The sequence below is a fragment of the Hyperoodon ampullatus genome, assembly GCF_949752795.1.
Source record: "Hyperoodon ampullatus genome assembly, chromosome: 1".
NCBI lineage: Eukaryota > Metazoa > Chordata > Mammalia > Artiodactyla > Ziphiidae > Hyperoodon > Hyperoodon ampullatus.
This window is the reverse complement of record NC_136914.1, coordinates 155,524,592-155,544,764: the sequence shown is the minus strand read 5'-3', so window position 1 is coordinate 155,544,764 and position 20,173 is coordinate 155,524,592. Positions and strand designations below refer to the sequence as shown.

The following is a 20,173-nucleotide window of genomic DNA, read 5'->3' as shown; positions in this document are numbered from 1 at the left end:
AAACGCTGGAAAATAGCATTTCTTAGTACACTAAAATCAAACCTTAAATTACCTTCCTCTTACCTTGCAAGGAAGAATTGATGTCCTGTTAAGATTTCACATTTACATTTACATTTTTGGAGTCTTAGACTTTATAAAACTAGTAAAACCGTAAGTGAACACACTCATTTGAATATATTGCTTTCAGAAAAAAATAGTTTTTATTTGACTTTGCATATAGGGATTTGGTCTGAAAGCAAAAAACAAAACAAAACAAAAATCACTAAAATGGGTGTCGGGACAACTGGTTGTGCTTCTAGTTCTGCTCATAAAAAATTGCATGGCCTTGGCTGAACCACCTGACTGCTCTGGGTCACCATTTCCTCAACTATAAAATGAAAACTCTGGATTGATTACTAAGGTTCCTGTCATCACTAAAATTCTATGGTTATACAAGAGGAATAAAAATTCTTAAATTGTGAAAAGAATGAGAGTTAAAGCAAGACAAAATTTTACCAGTTGGATAAAATAATAATCAGCTTTCCAGGACATGTGCCCCAGTGTCCCAAGGCAGATGTTTCTGCAGAGAGTGTGCATTGACTGACCACCTATGTAGGTGGAAAGATGGGTGATGCTGTCATACTGCATGTGGCTAAGAAACCCTCTGCTGCTGTACACTGAAAGGGCAGATTTAACTTGACACAGTAAATAAGCCAAAATTGGGTGTCAGGGGTTAGTAAACTGTAATTAATAATATTTTGCAAACTTCTCCTTCCTACTGTTTGATGGAAATAAGAAGATAAAAAAAAATTCTGTGTGTAGCAGAGAAGATATAAACATCTCACAAACACACACACACACACATGCGCACATGCACACAACACCCAACAGAACAATATAATTACTAATTAGGAGGAACAGATGTGGGAACCTAGCCAGAACATGAATGACACAGAACAGCTGAAAGAGAGACTTACCAGATTCTCCTCTTCGGCCCCTTTTACCTCGTTTCCCCGGAGGGCCTGAAATAAAAAGAACAATTTTTGGAATTTTTGGTTCCAAAATGGCTAGTAAATGATTTCTATATATCTTGTCACTGTTTTTAACTAACATGAAAAGGACCAGAGATTTGTAAAGGCCAACTCTGTCTCTGGCATTTCAGCATAACTGTTAAGCTTCATTTAATTATAAAAGCTGTCCTAGATCTCTAACCAACTAGTGTTACTTAGAAACACTAAAGATTCAGAATTTTTGTTCATCCTGCCTGGGTATCATCAATAAGAAAGAGTTCGCTAAGCAAACTGGTGGTGTTGAGTTTTCATGTTTCTTAGGAAAATTTCTTCTCTGAAAGTTTCAGCATATTAATAATTAAAAGTACTAAGTACAAATGATTACAGTTTCTCTTCAGTCAGTTTCCTCATGCTTCTCTTGAAAATATTTAGTTGGCAGATAATTAAAAGTATATATTAATAATGTAAATAATCTTTACAAATATTTCTATTTTATTAAATGTGAATTTTCATTTATTGGAATTTCTCTAATTAAGAACCAGCTGAGTTAAATCACAACTCTTTTAATTGGAAAGTGTTTAGGTAGTAAGTATTGGTCTCATTTTTCTAAGGGGCTAGCTCATTATTGTCATTCAATAAATGTTTAGTCTTTATGGTGATTCCATTTTAAAAGTGAAGAAATAACCTTTTTTTTCAGTGAGTTCCCTATGAAGACCACCAAGCCAGTATGTGTCAGACTTGCACAAGTTTCTAGACTTTCATGGTTTTCAAGCCATTATTCTCAACTATATAATTTCTGCCCTCATTTCCTTGGTTAGGAATAGCTCCCGCTGAATTATGATCCCAGCAAATAGAAGAGAATAATTAGCCCACAGTGAGAATTGAGGTCTTAAAATGTTTGCTGGGAGAAAGAGGCCAAGGAAAATACAGAACTGCTTGGTTTTGAAGAATGAGTTGCAAAGTTGGACTGATGACTTCTAAACTCTAGAAAGTTCAAGGCACAGGCCTTGGCACCCAGTTGACTCTTAATGTGATCCTGAGCTACCGACTTCCATATGGAAACACTATCACGAGAAATAAAAACATCAGTGGGCCAGGTTAATTTCCCTGCAAGCCCTTACACAGAGTAAGTCTGGCCATCTGTGTTTTGTAAGAGGTTAAAAACAATCAAGCAATAAAATCAATTGAAAATATTAGGAGAAGTGGCTTTGTAGCAGAATCCAAAATTGTCATTCGAAATTTCAGGTTTCTTTCTGTGTTCTGAAATAAAGAGAGATTTTCATCACACTCAAGTTATCCTTGGCCAGACTGAGAGCAGCAGGAGAATCATATAAATAGGTAAATAAACCCAGTGGAATCCTAATAGGTATGAAAAATATACATTTATACACATGATCAAACATACCCAGACACAGATATATATTGACAAATTCTGATATATAATATACAACATCTTTTGGATTAGGAATCAGATTTTCTTATATTACAAAATTACTTTAAGAAGTGTTTAGCAACTACTAGATACTTATGATGTCTGTGGTCTGCACAGTAGGGACTATAGGTCATGTATAAGATGTATATCTGCTCTGAAGAAGCAAAGAAGTTGAAAAGACTAAAATAACACACATGAAAAATTCGTTAGTAGTATATGTTGTGAAGGCGGCACAATGACTTTGTGCTCTGATTTGTTCCTTCTACTCTAAACACATGGTCAATTATAAAAAGAGAAAAACATTTAAAAGTATTTGCATTCGAAAAAGACATGGGCATGTCCACAGGCCAGAAATGAACCAGAACTGGAAAGTGGAGAGCAGGGATAAACCATGAGCTTGCCTGGCTCTGGTTCTAGAAGTAGAAATGGTGGCTATGGGTTCTATCCCTGAAGAATAAATACTCAAAAGTTCTCTCATCAGATTCAGACTCACTTCTAAAAGCTGGAGGCTTATAAATACTAAAGAGAAGCTTTAAAAAAATCTAGATCTCTGGCTTAAAGGCTGGGGAATATAGATATAACCTCTCAATCAGAAAACGAAGTAAGCATCTGCTGGTTTGATGCCTGATTCTGTGATATTCCAAACATAAATTTGTGACAGGAGTCTTGAAATGTCATTTTAAGACAACTCTGGTCTAGAAAGCTGGGAGGTCAGGTAAAGACGGACATAAAATGATTAGGTAAGAAAAGGTGAGTATAGAGGAAAGAAAGGCAGACACACACAGAGAGAAAACCACACACACACACACACACACACACACACACACACAAAACCTGCAACTCACAATAAGTATAGAAGTCAAAGTTCCAAAACATATGAAGAAATCTAGTGCTAAGAAAGGTAGCACTAAATAATAAGATCATGAATTCTTCCTAGGTAAAATTAATTAATTTTAAGAAACCATCAGATGAAGATTAGTATGTTAATTATGCTTTAAGAGATAAATGAAGAAGTAATACCCATTAAAGAGCAAGGGATTTTGAATGTAAACAAGGGAAAAAAAGAACAAGTGGATATGAAAGAGAACCCTTTAGAAATCTTGAAAATGTCATTGAAATTTAAAAAAGAGATAAATCAGTTAAATGCTAGCCTGGATATGGTTGAAGAAGGAACAGACATAGAAGATGTAGAATGCAGCCCAGAGAGACAGATCCAGTATCTATCTATGTATTTGACTATCCACCATAATCTGAATGTACATGTCCCACAAGTTCACAGGTTGAAATTCTAACTCCCAAAGATGATAATTTTGGGAGTGGGGTCTCTGGGAGTTGCTTAAATCATGAAGCTGGAGCCCTCAAGAATTGGGCTTATAAAGAAGACCCCACAGAGACCCCTAGCCCCTTCCACTATGTGAGGACACAGTGAAAAGACACCAGCTATGAACCAGGAAGAGGGCCCTTACCTGAAGGTGACCATGCCGAAAACTTGATCTTAGATGTCCCAGCCTCCTGAACTGTGAGAAATAAATTTTTGTTGTTTATAAGCCACACAGCCTGTGGTATTTCATTATAGCAGCCCAAACAGAATAAGACTCTACCTACTACCTACCTACTTATCTATCTATCTATCTATCCATCTATCTATCTATCATCTATCTGTCTGTCTATGTATCTATGTATCTATCTATCCATCTATGTTAAGAAGAAAATTTTTACTTATAAAAGAACTCAAAAGAAATGATAGAGAAGACTTTGTTTAAGAGATAATAGATGAGAATATTCCAGAATTGAACTTAGGAGACTTAAGATTGAACTTATACTCCAAGTGGCAAGTAAACATAAATCACACTTAAACACAATGGAGAAACTTAGAAATATTCAAGGATAAAGAGAAAATGTTAAGAACTACCAGAGGGAAGATTACAATGGAAGATACCTAACTGACTGCTGTCTCATCCACAACAAAGGAGCCAGAGGGCCCAGAACTGATTTTTATGAAAAGCCTTAGAAGCCTATAATTATGTTTGTTTATTGGAATTAGTTTGTCACTTTCCTCCTGAAGAATATTCCTTTTAAATAGTAGAATCTATCAAGTAAAAACAATAGATTACATAAATGTTTTAAAATAATTTAAAATAAACTTAAAAAAATTTTTTAAGATATCAGATTATAAAAAATGATCAGAGAAGCAATGATATTTTTGAAGAAACCAAGAAACAAAGTTAAAGGGATTCCCTGGTGGTCCAGTGGTTAGGACTCAGCCCTTCCACTGCCGTTGGCCCAGGTTCGATCCTGGTTGGGGAACCAAGATCCCGTAAGCCACGCCAAAAAAAAAAAAAAAAAAAAAAAAGGAACATGTCTGCCTTAAATATTCAATTTAAGAAATGAATCAAATGCTGTGGGAAATTTGCTCGTTATATTGAGAGTTGAGAAAAAATAAAATCTAAGGAAACTGAAAAGATACTTGGTAAGACAGATATCTATTGAATATGACAAGGTTTTCCAAAGAATTTCATAATATTTGAGAGAAAAAATTAAGCTAAACTAAGTTATGAGAAGATGAGAATCCAAACCCTATTGGATTTACAAAGAAAATACTTGATTTGAGAAGAGCATGTTATAATTGCTATAAGAAACAGAAGACTGAAGTGAGCATTATATTGAGCTTGTGAACTAATAAATTATACAAAACTCACAGAAACACATAAAGATCTTGCTCACAAAGAAAATAAATAGAAGTTTTGAAAAAGTCTACTGTGCAGATGAGATAATTTGATATCACTCCTGAATTTAAAGGTAAAAATAATTTAAAAATTATATACATGGGATGAATTTGACAATGGGCAGCTGGCGGATCACCAGAGTGAAAAAGAAGAAAAGACAAATGATAGATATTTCCCAGACAAAACCGATGTTAACAATAGCTAATAGTAGTTGAAAAAGATACTTCCATTTGTACAATGGAATATTACTCAGCCATAAAAAGAAAGGAAATTGAGTTACCTGAAGTGAGGTGGATGGACCTAGAGTCTGTCATACAGAGTGAAGTAAGTCAGAAAGAGAAAAACAAATACCGTATACTAATGCATATATATGGAATCAAAAAAGAAAAAAAGGTACTGATGAACCTAGTTGCAGGGTAGGAATAAAGACGTAGACATAGAGAATGGATTTGAGGAAACAGGGTGGGAGGGGGAAGCTGGGGTGAAGTGAGAGTAGCATCGACATATATACACTACCAAATGTAAAATAGCTAGTGGGAAGCAGCAGCATAGCACAGGGAGAGCAACTCAGTGTTTTGTGATGACCTAGAGGGGTGGGATAGGGAGGATGGGAGGGAGGGGATATGGGGACATATGTATGCATATGGCTGATTCACTTTGCTGTACAACAGAAACTAACACAGTATTGTGAAGCAATTATACTCCAATAAAGATCTATTTTAAAAAAACGAAAGAAAGAAAAAGATAGTGCTCATTTCTATTCCAAACTGAGTGATGAAGTATCAGTCAGGCATGAGCTGTAAGAACAAATATAGAAGGTGGAACTTGACTTATTCACTGAATTTGGCCAGATGCTTGCAGCAGAAATTCTAAGTGAATTTTCTCAGCAGAAAGACATGACACTGCAACAGAAACTCATTCAAGAATATGAATGGGAAGAGAAAAAGCAGAAGCTATCAGCAACAGAGGAAGTGAAAACTTACAGAGAATTTATGAAATAAAGAATAAATTATAGAGGAGCTTCAAGATGGCGGCAGAGTAAGACACAGAGATCACCTTCCTCTCCACAAATACATCAGAAATGCATCTATACGTGCAACAACTCCTACAGAACACCTACTGAACACTGGCAGAAGACCTCAGACCTCCCCAAAGGCAAGAAACTCCCCATGTACCTGGGTAGGGCAAAAAAAAGAAAAGAAAAACAGAGACAAAAGAATAGGGATGGGACCTGCACCAGTGGGAGGGAGCTGTGAAGGAGGAAAGCTTTCCACACACTGGAAGCCCCTTCGGGGGCGGAGACAGCGGGTGGCGGAGGGGGGAAGCTTCAGAGCCGCGGAGGAGAGCACAGGAACAGGGCTGTGGAGAGCAAAGCGGAGAGATTTCCGCACAGAGGATCGGTGCTGACCAGCACTCACCAGCCCAAGAGGCGTGTCTGCTCACCCGCCGGGGCGGGCGGGAGCTGGGAGCTGAGGCTTGGGCTTCGGAGCTTAGATACCAGGGAGAGGACTGGGGTTGGCAGCATGAACACAGCCTGAAGGAGGCTAGTGCGCCACAGCTAGCCTAGAGGGAGTCCAGGAAAAAGTCTGGAGCTGCCGAAGAGGCAAGAGACTTTTTCTTGCCTCTTTGTTTCGCTGTGCACGAGGAGAGGGGATTAAGAGTGCCGCTTAAGTAGCTCCAGAGATGGGCGCGAGCCAGGGCTATCAGCGTGGACCCCAGAGATGGGCATGAGAAGCTAAGGTTGCTGCTGCCTCCACCAAGAAGCCTATGTGCAAGCACAGGTCACTATGCACACCTCCCCTCCCGGGGAGCCTGTGCAGCCCGCCACTGCCAGGGTCCCGTGATCCAGGGACAACTTCGCTGGGAGAACACACAGCACGCCTCAGGCTGGTGCAATGTCACGCAGGTCTCTGCCGCCGCAGGCTCGCCCTGCATTCCATACCCCTCCCTCCCCCCCGCTTGAGTAAGTCAGAGCCCCCAAGTCAGCTGCTCCTTTAACCCCGTCTTGTCTGAGCGAAGAACAGATGCCCTCAGGCGACCTACACGCAGAGGCGGGGCCAAATCCAAAGTTGAACGCCGGGAGCTGTGTGAACAAAGAAGAGAAAGGGAAATCTCTCCCAGCAGCCTCAGGAGCAGCGGATTAAATCCCCACAATCAACGTGATGTACCCTGCATCTGTGGAATACCTGAATAGACAACGAATCATCCCAAATTGAGGAGGTGGATTTTGGGAGCAAAGATAAATATATTTTTTCCCTTTTTCTCTTTTTGTGAGTGTGTACGTGTATGCTTCTGTGTCTGATTTTGTCTGTATAGCTTTCCTTTTACCATTTGCCTAGGGTTCTGTCCGTCTGTTTTTTTTTTTTTTAACTTAAAATTTTTTTTTCTTAATAATTATTTTTCATTTTAATAACTATTTTATTTTATTTATTTTATTTCATTTTATCTCCTTTCTTTCTTTCCCTCCTCTTTCCTTCTTTCCTTCCTTCCTTCCTTCTATTTTTTCTCCCTTTTATTCTGACCCGTGTGGATGAAAGGCTCTTGGTGCTCCAGCCAGGCATCAGGGATGTGCCTCTGAGGTGGGAGAGCCAACTTCAGGACACTGGTCCATAAGAGACATCCCAGCTCCACGTAATATCAAACAGCGAAAATCTCCCAGAGATCTCCATCTCAACGCCAAGACCCAGCTCCACTCAACGACCAGCAAGCTACAGTGCTGGACACCTTATGCCAAACAACTAGCAAGACAGGAAGGCAACCCCACCCATTAGCAGAGAGGCTGCCTAAAATCATAATAAGGCCACAGACACACCAAAACACACCACCAGGCGTGGACCTGCCCACCAGAAAGACAAGATCCAGCCTCATCCACCAGAACACAGGCACTAGTCCCCTCCACCAGGAAGCCTACACAACCAACTGAACCAACCTGAGCCACTGGGGACAGACACCAAAAACAACGGGAACTGCAAACCTGCAGCCTGCAAAAAGGAGACCCCAAAAACAGAAGGTTAAGCAAAATGAGAAGACAGAGAAATATGCAGCAGATGAAGGAACAAGATAAAAACCCACCAGACCTAACAAATGAAGAGGAAATAGGCAGTCTACCTGAAAAAGAATTCAGAATAATGATAGTAAAGATGATCCAAAATCTTGGAAATAGAATAGAGAAAATACAAGAAATGTTTAACAACGAACTAGAAGAACTAAAGAGCAAACAAACAATGATGAACAACACAATAAATGAAATTAAAAATTCTCTACAAGGGATAATTAGCAGAATAACTGAGGCAGAAGAACAGATAAGTGACCTGGAAGATAAAATAGTGGAAATAACTACTGAACAGCAGAATGAAGGAAAAAGAATGAAAAGAACTGAGGACACTCTCAGAGACCCCTGGGACAACATTAAACACACCAACATTCGAATTATAGAGGTCCCAGAAGAAGAACAGACAATGAAAGGGACTCAGAAAATATTTGAAGAGATTATAGCTGAAAACTTCCCTAATATGGGAAAGGAAATAGTTAATCAAGTCCAGGAAGCACAGAGAGTCCGAGACAGGATAAATCCAAGGAGAAACATGCCCAGACACATATTAATCAAACTATCAAAAATTAAATACAAAGAAAAAATATTCAAAGCAGCAAGGGAAAAACAACAAATAACACACAAGGGAATCCCTATAAGGTTAACAGCTGATCTTTCAGCAGAAACTCTGCAAGCCAGAAGGGAGTGGCAGGACATATTTAAAGTGATGAAGGAGAAAAACCTACAACCAAGATTACTCTACACAGCAAGCATCTCATTCAGATTTGATGGAGAAATTAAAACCTTTACAGACAAGCAAAAGCTAAGAGAATTCAGCACCACCAAACCAGCTTTACAACAAATGCTAAAGGAACTTGTTTAGGCAGGAAACACAAGAGAAAGGAAAAGGCCTACAATAACAAACCCAAAACAATTCAAAAAATGGGAATAGGAGCATACATATCGATAATTACCTGAAATGTAAATGGATTAAATGCTCCAACCAAACGACATAGACTGGCTGAATGGAGACAAAAACAAGACCCATATATATGCTGTCTACAAGAGACCCACTTCAGACCTAGGGACACATACAGACTGAAACTGAGATGATGGAAAAAGATATTGCATGCAAATGGAAACCAAAAGAAAGCTAGAGTAGCAATTCTCATATGAGACAAAATAGACTTTAAAATAAAGACTAGTACAAGAGACAAAGAAGGACACTACATAATGATCAAGGGATCAATCCAAGACGATATAACAATTGTAAAGATTAATGCACCCAACATAGGAGCACCTCAATAAATAAGGCAAATACTAACAGCCATTAAAGGGGAAATTGACAGTAACACAATCATAGTAGGGGGCTTTAACACCCCACTTTCACCAATGGACAGATCATTCAAAATGAAAATAAATAAGGAAACAAAAGCTTTAAATGATACATTAAACAAGATGGACTTAACTGATATTTATAGGATATTCCATCCAAAAACAACAGAATACACATTCTTCTCAAGTGCTCATGGAACATTCTCCAGGATAGATCATATCTTGGGTCACAAATCAAGCCTTGGTAAATTTAAGAAAATTGAAATCGTATCAAGTATCTTTTCCAACCACAACACTGTGAGACTAGATATCAATTACAGGAAGAAATCTGTAAAAAATACAAGCACATGGAGGCTAAACAATACACTACTTAATAACCAAGAGATCACTGAAGAATTCAAAGAGGAAATCAGAAAATACCTAGAAACAAATGACAATGAAAACACAACAACCCAAAACCTATGGGATGCAGCAAAAGCAGTTCTAAGAGGGAAGTTTATAGCAATACAATCCTACCTTAAGAAACAAGAAACATCTCAAATAAACAACCTAACCTTACACATAAAGCAATTAGAGAATGAAGAGCAAAAAAACCCCAAATTTAGCAGAAGGAAAGAAATCATAAAGATCAGATCAGAAATAAATGAAAAAGAAATGAAGGAAACAATAGCAAAGATCAATAAAACTAAAAGCTGGTTCTTTGAGAAGATAAACAAAATTGATAAACTATTATCCAGATTCATCAAGAAAAAAAGGGAGAAGACTAAAATTAACAGAATTAGAAATGAAAAGGGAGAAGTAACAACTGACACCGCAGAATTACAAAGGATCATGAGAGATTACTACAAGCAGCTCTATGCCAATAAAATGGACAACCTGGAAGAAATGGACAAATTCTTTTTTTTTTTTGCAATACACAGACCTCTCACTGTTGCGGCCTCTCCCGTTGCGGAGCACAGGCTCCAGACGCACAGTCTCAGCGGCCATGGCTCACAGGCCTAGCCGTTCTGCAGCATGTGGGATCTTCCCAGACCGGGGCACAAACCTGTGTCCCCTGCATTGGCAGACGGACTCTGAACCACTGTGCAACCAGGGAAGCCTGACAAATTCTTAGAAATGCACAACCTTCTGAGACTGAACCAGGAAGAAATAGAAAATATGAACAGACCAATCACAAGCACTGAAATTGAAACTGTCATTAAAATTCTTCCAGCAGGGCTTCCCTGGTGGCACAGTGGTTGGGATTCCGCCTGCCAATGCAGGGGACACGGGTTCGAGCCCCGGTCAGGGAAGATCCCACAGGCTGTGGAGCGGCTGGGCCCGTGAGCCATGGCCGCTGAGACTGCGCATCTGGAATCTCTGCTCCGCAACGGGACAGGCCACAACAGTGAGAGGCCGGCATACCACACACACACACACAAAAAATCTTCCAACAAACGAAAGCCAAGGATGAGACAGTTTCATAGGCAAATTCTCTCAAACATTTAGAGAAGAGCTAACACCAATCCTTCTCAAACTCTTCCAAAATATAGCAGAGGGAGGAACACTCCCAAACTCATTCTATGAGGACACCATCACACTGATACCAACACCAGACAAAGATGTCACAAAGAAAAAACTACAGGCCAATATCACTGATGAACATAGATGCAAAACTCCATAACAAAATGCTAGCAAACAGAATCCAACAGCACATTAAAAGGATCATACACCATAATCAAGTGGGGTTTATCCCAGGACTGCAAGGATTCTTAAATATATGCAAATCAATCAGTGTGATACACCATATTAACAAATTGAAGGAGAAAAACCATATGATCATCTCAGTCGATGCAGAGAAACCTTTTGACAAAATTCAACACCCATTTATGATAAAAACCCTCCAGAAAGTAGGCATAGAGGGAACTTTCCTCAACATAATAAAGGCCACATATGACAAACCCACAGCCAACATTGTCCTCAATGGTGAAAAACTGAAACCATTTCCACTAAGATCAGGAACAAGACAAGGATGTCCACTCTCACCACTATTATTCAACATAGTTTTGGAAGTTTCAGCCACAGCAATCAGAGAAGAAAAAGAAATAAAAGGAATCTAAATCGGAAAAGAAGAAGTAAAGCTGCCACTGTTTACAGATGACATGATACTATACATAGAGAATCCTAAAGATGCTACTAGAAAACTACTAGAGCTAATCAATGAATTTGGTAAGGTAGCAGGATACAAAATTAATGCACAGAAATCTCTAGCATTCCTATACACTAATGATGAAAAATCTGAAAGTGAAATTAAGAAAACACTCTCATTTACCACTGCAACAAAAATAATAAAATATCTATTAATAAACCTACCTCAGGAGACAAAAGACCTGTATGCAGAAAACTATAAGACACTGATGAAAGAAATTAAAGATGATACAAATAGATAGAGAGATATACCATGTTCTTGGATTGGAAGAATCAATATTGTGAAAATGACTATACTACCCAAAGCAATCTACAGATTCAATGCAATCCCTAGCAAACTACCACTGGCATTTTTCACAGAACTAGAACAAAAAATTTCATAATTTGTATGGAAATGCAAAAGACACTGGATAGCCAAAGCAATCTTGAGAAAGAAAAATGGAGCTGGAGGAATCAGGTTCCCTGACTTCAGCCTATACTACAAAGCTACGGTAATCAAGACAGTATGGTACTGGCACAAAAACAGAAATATAGATCAATGGAAGAGGATGGAAAGCCCAGAGATAAACCCACGCACATATGGTCACCTTATTTTTGATAAAGGAGGCAAGAATATACAGTGGAGAAAAGACAGCCTCTCCAATAAGTGGTGCTGGGATAACTGAACAGGTACATGTAAAAGTATGAAATTAGAACACTCCCTAGCACCATATCCAAAAATAAGCTCAAAATGGATTACAGACCTAAATGTAAGCCCAGACACTATCAAACTCTTAGAGGAAAACATAGGCAGAACACTCTATGACATAAATCACAGCAAGATTCTTTTTGACCCACCTCCTAGAGGAATGGAAATAAAAACAAAAATAAACAAATGGGACTTAATGAAACTTAAAAGCTTTTGCACAGCAAAGGAATCCATAAGCAAGACCAAAAGACAACCCTCAGAATGGGAGAAAATATTTGCAAATGAAGCAACTGACAAAGGATTAATCTCCAAAATTTACAAGCAGCTCATGCAGCTCAATTCAAAAAAACAAACAACCGAATCCAAAAATGGGCAGAGGACCTAAATAGACATTTCTCCAAAGAAGATATACAGATTGCCAACAAACACATGAAAGAATGATCAACATCATTAATCATTAGAGAAATGCAAATCAAAACTACAATGAGATATCATCTCACACCAGTCAGGATGGCCATCATCAAAAAATCTACAAACAGTAAATGCTGGAGAGGGTGTGGAGAAAAGGGAACCCTCTTGCACTGTTGGTGGGAATGTAAATTGATACAGCCACTATGGAGAACAGTATGGAGGTCCTTTAGAAAACTAAAAATAGAACTACCATACTACCCAGCAATCCCACTACTGGGCATATACCCTGAGAAAACCATAATTCAAAAAGAGTCATGTACCAAAATGTTCATTGCAGCTCTATTTACAATAGCCAGGACATGGAAGCAACCTAAGTGTCCATCAACAGATGAATGGATAAAGAAGATGTGGCACATCCATACAATGGAATATTACTCAGCCATAAAAAGAAACTAAATTGAGTTATTTGTAGTGAGGTGGATGGACCTAGAGTCTGTCATACAGAGTGAAGTAAGTCAGAAAGAGAAAAACAAATACCGTATGCTAACACCTATATATAGAATCTAAGGAAAAAAAAAAAGGTCATGAAGAACCTAGGGGCAAGACGGGAATAAAGACACAGACCTACTAGAGAATGGACTTGAGGATATGGGGAGGGGGAAGGGTAAGCTGTGACAAAGTGAGAGAGTGGCAATGGACATATATACACTACCAAACGTAAAATAGCTAGCTAGTGGGAAGCAGCCGCATAGCACAGGGAGATCAGCTCGGTGGTTTTTGAGCACCTAGAGGGGTGGGATACGGAGGGTGGGAGGGAGGGAGACACAAGAGGGAAGAGATATGGGAACATATGTATATGTATAACTGATTCACTTTGTTATAAAGCAGAACTAACACACCATTGTAAAGCAATTATACTCCAATAAAGTTGTTTAAAAAAAAGGATAAATTATAGAAAACAGAGGGAGGCTATAAAACGAGATTGATCTTCATGATAAGAAAATTCATGACAACTGATACTGTGCAGCTTCAGAAAGAGTTTTTGCTTGCAAGATGGTGTAAACTGTCATCCTGAGGTAGAAATTAGTAAAAATGAGCCATAATGGCAATGCTTTAAAGACCAGGGTCAACAACCTCAACTGCAGACAGATCAAGGTCATCAAATCACACCATAGCAAGGTATCTTAAGCCAAGCCAGTTCTTTTGGCCCACAACTAATTCTGTTGGAACACTCTACTTCTCACCAATGGTGTACCTACCTGTGATAAGGCTATTCTTTAAGGTTAGAAATGTGCCTAGAAATAAACATATGCCTACTTATGGGTCTTCCCATGGTCTTGGGGGTGGGTAGTTATTGCAGGTACCTAGAATACCCTTTTCTGGTTTATCAGATCAATTACCAAATTCTGTCAATTCCCCTATGACTTGGGTCTGTTTATTCTTCCCCACTCCTAGTAGTATTTTAAGCTGAGCATAAATATAAATTTTCTGGGTGCTCTGAGAAGAGATTTTTTTTACTGGAATTCTATTTGTATTTAAAAGTATTTTTACCTCTTAAAAACATTTGCAATTAAACACACAGGAGGCATTCAAGAAAAGTTTCAGGATTCATAATTGGCTGGGTATTTTGTTTTGTTTTTACCTTATGCTTTCTATTTCAATGCACATTTCTGCTATGTCTGCTTTTTGGGGGAGAAGAAATAAGATGGATAGAAACAAAGGGAAGAAATCAACTAAAAATGGATTAAAAACTTAAACATAAAAGCTGAAAGTATAAAGCTCCTAGAAGAAAACATAGGGGAAAAGTTCCTTGACATTGGCCTTACAATGATATTTTTGATATGACACCAAAAGCAAAAATAAACAAGTGGGATTACATCAAACTAAAAAATCTCAACCTACATTCTGAAATATATAAGGAACTCTTACAACTCAATAGCAGAAAAACAAATAATCCTATTAAAAAATGGGCAAAAGACCTGAATAGACATTTTTCCAAAAAAGACGTACACACGGCGAACAGGTATTTGAAAGGGTGCTCAATATCACTAATCATCAGAAAAATGCAAATCAAAACCACAGTGAAGTATCACTTCACACCTGTTAGGATGGCTATTAGTTTTAAAAAAAAAAAAAGGATAAGTGTTTGTGAGGGTTAGAGAAAAGAGAACCCTCTTACACTGTTGGTGAGAACATAAATTGGTGCAGTCAGCCACTACGGAAAACAGTATGGAGGTTCCTCAAAAAATTAAAACTAGAACTACCATATGTTCACTGCAGCATTTTCCACAATAACTGAGACATGGAAACAATTTAAATGTCCATCAAGAGATGAATGATGGATAAATGATGGTATATATACACATGCAATGGAAAATTATTTATCCTTAAAAAAGAAGGAAATCCTGCCATTTGCAACAACATGGATGGACCTGAAGTGTATTATGCTAAGTGAAATAAGCCAGAAACAGAAAGACAAATACTGTACAGTTGCATTTATGTGTGGAATCTAAAACAGTCGAACTCATAGAAGCAGAGAGTAGAATGGTTGTTGCCAGGGGCTGCGGGGAAATGGAGGGGTTATGGTCAAGGAGTACAAAGTTTTAATTATGCAAGATAAATAAATTCTGGAGATCCACCATACAGCATAGTGCCTATAGCTAATAATACATTGCTAAAATTTGCTAAAAGGGTACATCTTCTGTTGTATTCTTACCACAAAATAATAATAATAATGGAGGGGTGGGAGGAAACTTTGGGAGATGATGGATTGTCTATGCCTTGATGATGGTGATGGTTTCATGGATGTATACTTATCCCAAGCTCATCAAGTTGTATACGTTTTATATATATATATATATATATATATATATATATATATATATATACACATATACAACTTTTTACATGTCAATCATACTTCAGTACAACAGTTTTAAAAAAAGAGACATAGGAAAGGCTTATGCCTTTGGTTTTTGTGCTTAGGTCTATTGTCATAAAAACCTGAGAACAGAGAGAAATGTAGCCATCTTGCTACACAAATGACCTAATGGTCACTAATGACACAAGTCATTGGAGAATTAGTTCCTGACTGAATTTCCATGAAGAAGGTAATGAACACATGTAAATGCACAAACTAAGGGCAAAATAAATATTAGCTCCCTCTTTTGTTTTATTTAGATTCTCTTTTTATATTTAGTCATTAAGTGATCATAATATATTTGAGTATCTGATAAGAAACGCTGAATATATATGTGAAAAAACTGTGGGAAATTAACATTACCTTCCAATTGTCATATTCAAAGAGGCAATTTAGTATAATAAAAAGAATATGGAACAAAGAGTTAAAAGATATAGCTTCTCACTAATGTGTAAATTGAGCTAACTTCCAATTAACCGCTTTGATTTTGGTGTGCCAAAAAATCTGATAAATAGTACTAACTCTACCACGTTTATCTTGAGGGTGAAAACGGTAAAGTGCTTTATACATTATGTTAACTGACTGTTTCCTTTATTTTTCATTATTGCAGCAAGGCTTATAAACTATTTCAGTGCTATATTACTGTCATACTGTCAATAAAAATAGTAAGACTTCTAAACAATTCTACATACCTTAATAAAAGGCTAAAACTTCTTATCAGAAGTTTCGTCTCCAGAAGCAGAGAGATTCTTTAAGGACATCAGAGAAAATACTATAAAATACCTCAAGCAACAGTAAATATTACAAAAAGCAAATACAGTCATCCCTTGGTATCCACGGGGGAATTGGTTCCAGGACCCCGCTTGGATACCAAAATCTTTGAATTCTCAATTTCTCTACATGAAATGGTATAGTATTTGCATATAACCCACGCACATCCTCCTGCATACTTTAAATCAGCTCTAGATAACTTTCACTACGTAATGCAATGTAAATGCTATGTAAACAGTCGCCAGTGTGCGGCAACTTCAAGTTTTGCTTTTTGGAAGTTTCTGGAATTTTTTTCCTAATCTTTTCAATCTGTGATTGGTTGAATCCACAGAACCTGTGGATACAAAGAGCCAACCATACTCTTATCTACAATTCTGGAGTCAGAAAGATGGAAATGTTAAGGCAAAGGAAAAAGCAGGTGGCTGAGCTTGTGGTCAGCAGGGAAAGAGCAAGTAAGAAGTGATGAGCAGATAGACAAGCCCCAGGGGAAAATAAATGCTGGGGTTGGGAGGCCTAAAGGAGAAATGTGTACAAAGCTTGGATGCCCCTCCACCCCAATCAACCCCAGGAATAGGCCTCCAACAGCTGCAGATGGTCCTGGGGAGGGAGGAACCTGTCTGGACACAGAGGAGACTGCGGATCATCCTTTCTGAACCATCCATCGTCCCCCATCATCCAGTTACTTCAGAAGACTAAGCCAGGTTTACCTTCAGATCTTCTGGATTAACCTTACAAGGAGGCACAGTTGAATTTCAGAGCCTTCCCCAAAGTCCTCCCACCTGCTTACTTGCTTAATGCCTGAAATTCTTTCAGCATAGACCAAAGCTTTGCATTCCACAACTAGAAGTAAAAGGTTTAAACAGCAGATGCCTGGTAGAAGTAGAATATTAGCTAAAATTTATATTCTCCATACTCATAAAATGTCAGTACTAAAACATCCCCAGGAGGTGATACAGCCCAAAGGTTTTCACCCTGTACTTCATAGCGACTACCAGAGCAGCTCCAATTTGCCATATTGAATTGCAACCATTTGCAGTGAAAGTTTGTTGGCTAAAACGAGTTTATAAATCATATTCTTGCAAACATAAAATGAAAGCCAAGAGAGGTGAAAACAACCTGCGGAAGGTCCCACACAGCAGACACCAGCTTCCTGATTCCAAGCTCAGTGCTCTTTGACTCACTACATTGCCCCTCCTTTGTGAACTCACACTGCATGTGAGTTCCTGAGAGACTGGACACAACCAGTGCAAACTTCCCAAACTGCTTCATTTTACCAATGGCTTGCCTCATATTCTTATAACACAGCTACTTAGGCAGATATGTTATTACTTGTTACAGTCTCCCACTAGACTGTAAGCTCTGGAAGGTAGGGATTCCCTTGTTCATCCTTATGTCTCTAGCAACTGGCACAGGGCTTATCACTTGAACCTTTAAAGAAATTTGGCCTATGGGCTATTTGATGCATGCCAACGTTATTTCATACCACATTAATTTTTCAGAGAAATAATTTTTCTTATTCAGGAGTTTCATTTCCCAAGATACTTTAAATCAGCAGGTATTCCACTATACATAACACGGACTTGTTTGTTTTAAATATCTTTTACGTGTGTGTTTTTGTTTCAAATTTCCTCAAGTTTCTAATCTCTGTGGAATATCAGTTTATAAAAGAAAGTTGATCGTAATAAATAATAGGTAATAATTTAAGTTTACAGTAGACAAGCTCCATAACTCTCACTACAGAGTATTTTCCAGATATACAGTACTTATTTTAAAGCCAATGAGTTCAACTGAAAAGCTGTAAAAGTATTTCCCTTTTTTTAAACAACATAAGAGACATACTAACAAATGTTTCAGGTATTCTATTCTTACAAGTTATCAGAGTAATAAAAAACATAACAGTGAATAGTTTGTTAGCAAAAATAGTTCACTAGTATTTTAGTTATAGACAACAAATATGAAGTTGCAAAGTTTTTATTTTCATACCTTAACCAGGCCATATCATAATTTTAATAGGCTATGAATATCTATAATGTACTGGCACCCTAAGATTAGTAATTAAAGTTGCTTTGTCAAATTCTATAGGGGATTTAAAAAAATCAAATAAAGATACCAAATCTTTAAGGTAACTCTATGAATATTCTTTTCATAAACATGTTTATTTTCTTGCTTTCATACCAGGAACTTTTGACAATTCCAAGTAAAACTTGTAAAGCATAAAGTATATGCAGAAAATGCGTTCAATTGAGGATAAAACAATGTAACTCATGGAAAGCACAAAAAGAGAAAAAGTGGCTACTAAGTTTGAGCACAATAACAGTGTACATGTTAGGCCACCTAAAGCCCAATGGGTGGATATGTATGTGTGCACTGTTTTAAACGTAAAATACAAAATGTGCATACCTTGTTTTATCGTGCTTCATTTTATTGTTCTTCACAAATACTACATTTTTTACAAATTAAAGTTTTGTGGCAACCCTGTGTCAAGCAAGTCTATCAGCGCTATTTTTTTCAAAAGCATTTGCTCACTTCATCTCTGTGTCACATTTTGGTAATTCTTGCAACATTTCAAACTTTTTCATTATTATTATGTTTGCTGTGGGTGATCTATGGTCAGTGATTTTTAATGTTACTACTATGACTTATTCTTTGAAGGCTCAGATAATGGTTAGCATTTTTTAGCAATAAGATGTTTTTAAATTAAGGTATATGCTTTTTTTTAGATATAATGTTGCTGCACACTTAATAGACTATAGTATGGTATAAACATAACTTTTATATGCACTGGGAAACCAACAAATTTGTGTGACTAGCTTTATGTGATATTTGCTTTATTGTGGTAATCTGGAACTGAACCCACAGTATCTCTGAGGTATGCCTGTAATTCTTTGGTGTAGTAGCCAAAATGGTTAATAGCCACTAATTTAGAAGAAAATGGACTAGTTATTCTAGAATATACTGCTCATTAGGAAAGTCCTTAAGCAGCAAGGCATACTCTTCTGGCAGAGTATGTTTTTATTTTCTCATGAAATATATTGAGAACAGGACTCTTGTTTTACCTATTTCTATACTTTTCCAATTTTAAATAAAGAGAAATTTTAACAATTGTGATTAAAATATTTTAAATAAATCAAAGTAACTTACATCAGAATTGTGGTCACTCTAACTCTTGACATTGCTTGATCATTAGGGTTATTTTTAAGATGGTTGAGTTTCTACTCTGCGAAGATAGGCCAATGGGCCAAAATTGTCTTCTAAACTTTCTCCTTCTGGCAGGCTTCCCTGGTGGCGCAGTGGTTGGGAGTCTGCCTGCTGATGCGGGGGACGTGGGTTCGGGCCCTGGTCTGGGGGGATCCCGCATGCTGCGGAGCGGCTAGGCCCGTGAGCCACAACTACTGAGCCTGCGCGTCTGGAGCCTGTGCTCCGCAATGGGAGAGGCCGCAATGGTGAGAGGCCCACGCACCGCAATGAAGAGTGGCCCCCGCTCACCGCAACTGGAGAAAACCGTTGCACAGAAACGAAGACCCAACACAGCCAAAAATAAAATATAAAATAAATAAATAAATTTATAAACTTTCTCCTTCCCAGTCATCTCACTGTAAGTTCAGTTCTTGCTTGGGCTAGGCTTAAATGAAGCATTTCAAGTTTACCCAAGAATTAAGTGATATTTGTAAACTTTATAAGTA

The 20,173-nt window shown here is 37.8% G+C and overlaps 1 protein-coding gene across 3 annotated transcripts in view; it reads right to left on the bottom strand.

The window, feature by feature from the left end:
* The window catches only part of COL25A1 (collagen type XXV alpha 1 chain), a gene marked incomplete at both ends in the record, with an annotated part of 479,103 nt that overhangs the window by 214,369 nt on the left and 244,561 nt on the right, over nt 1-20,173 (bottom strand). For all 3 annotated transcript variants that reach the window (XM_079701033.1, XM_079701034.1, XM_079701035.1), the window contains one exon: nt 957-1,001. In XM_079701033.1, coding sequence (XP_079557159.1) covers nt 957-1,001 — 45 coding nt within the window. The remainder of the gene's footprint in view (nt 1-956; nt 1,002-20,173) is intronic.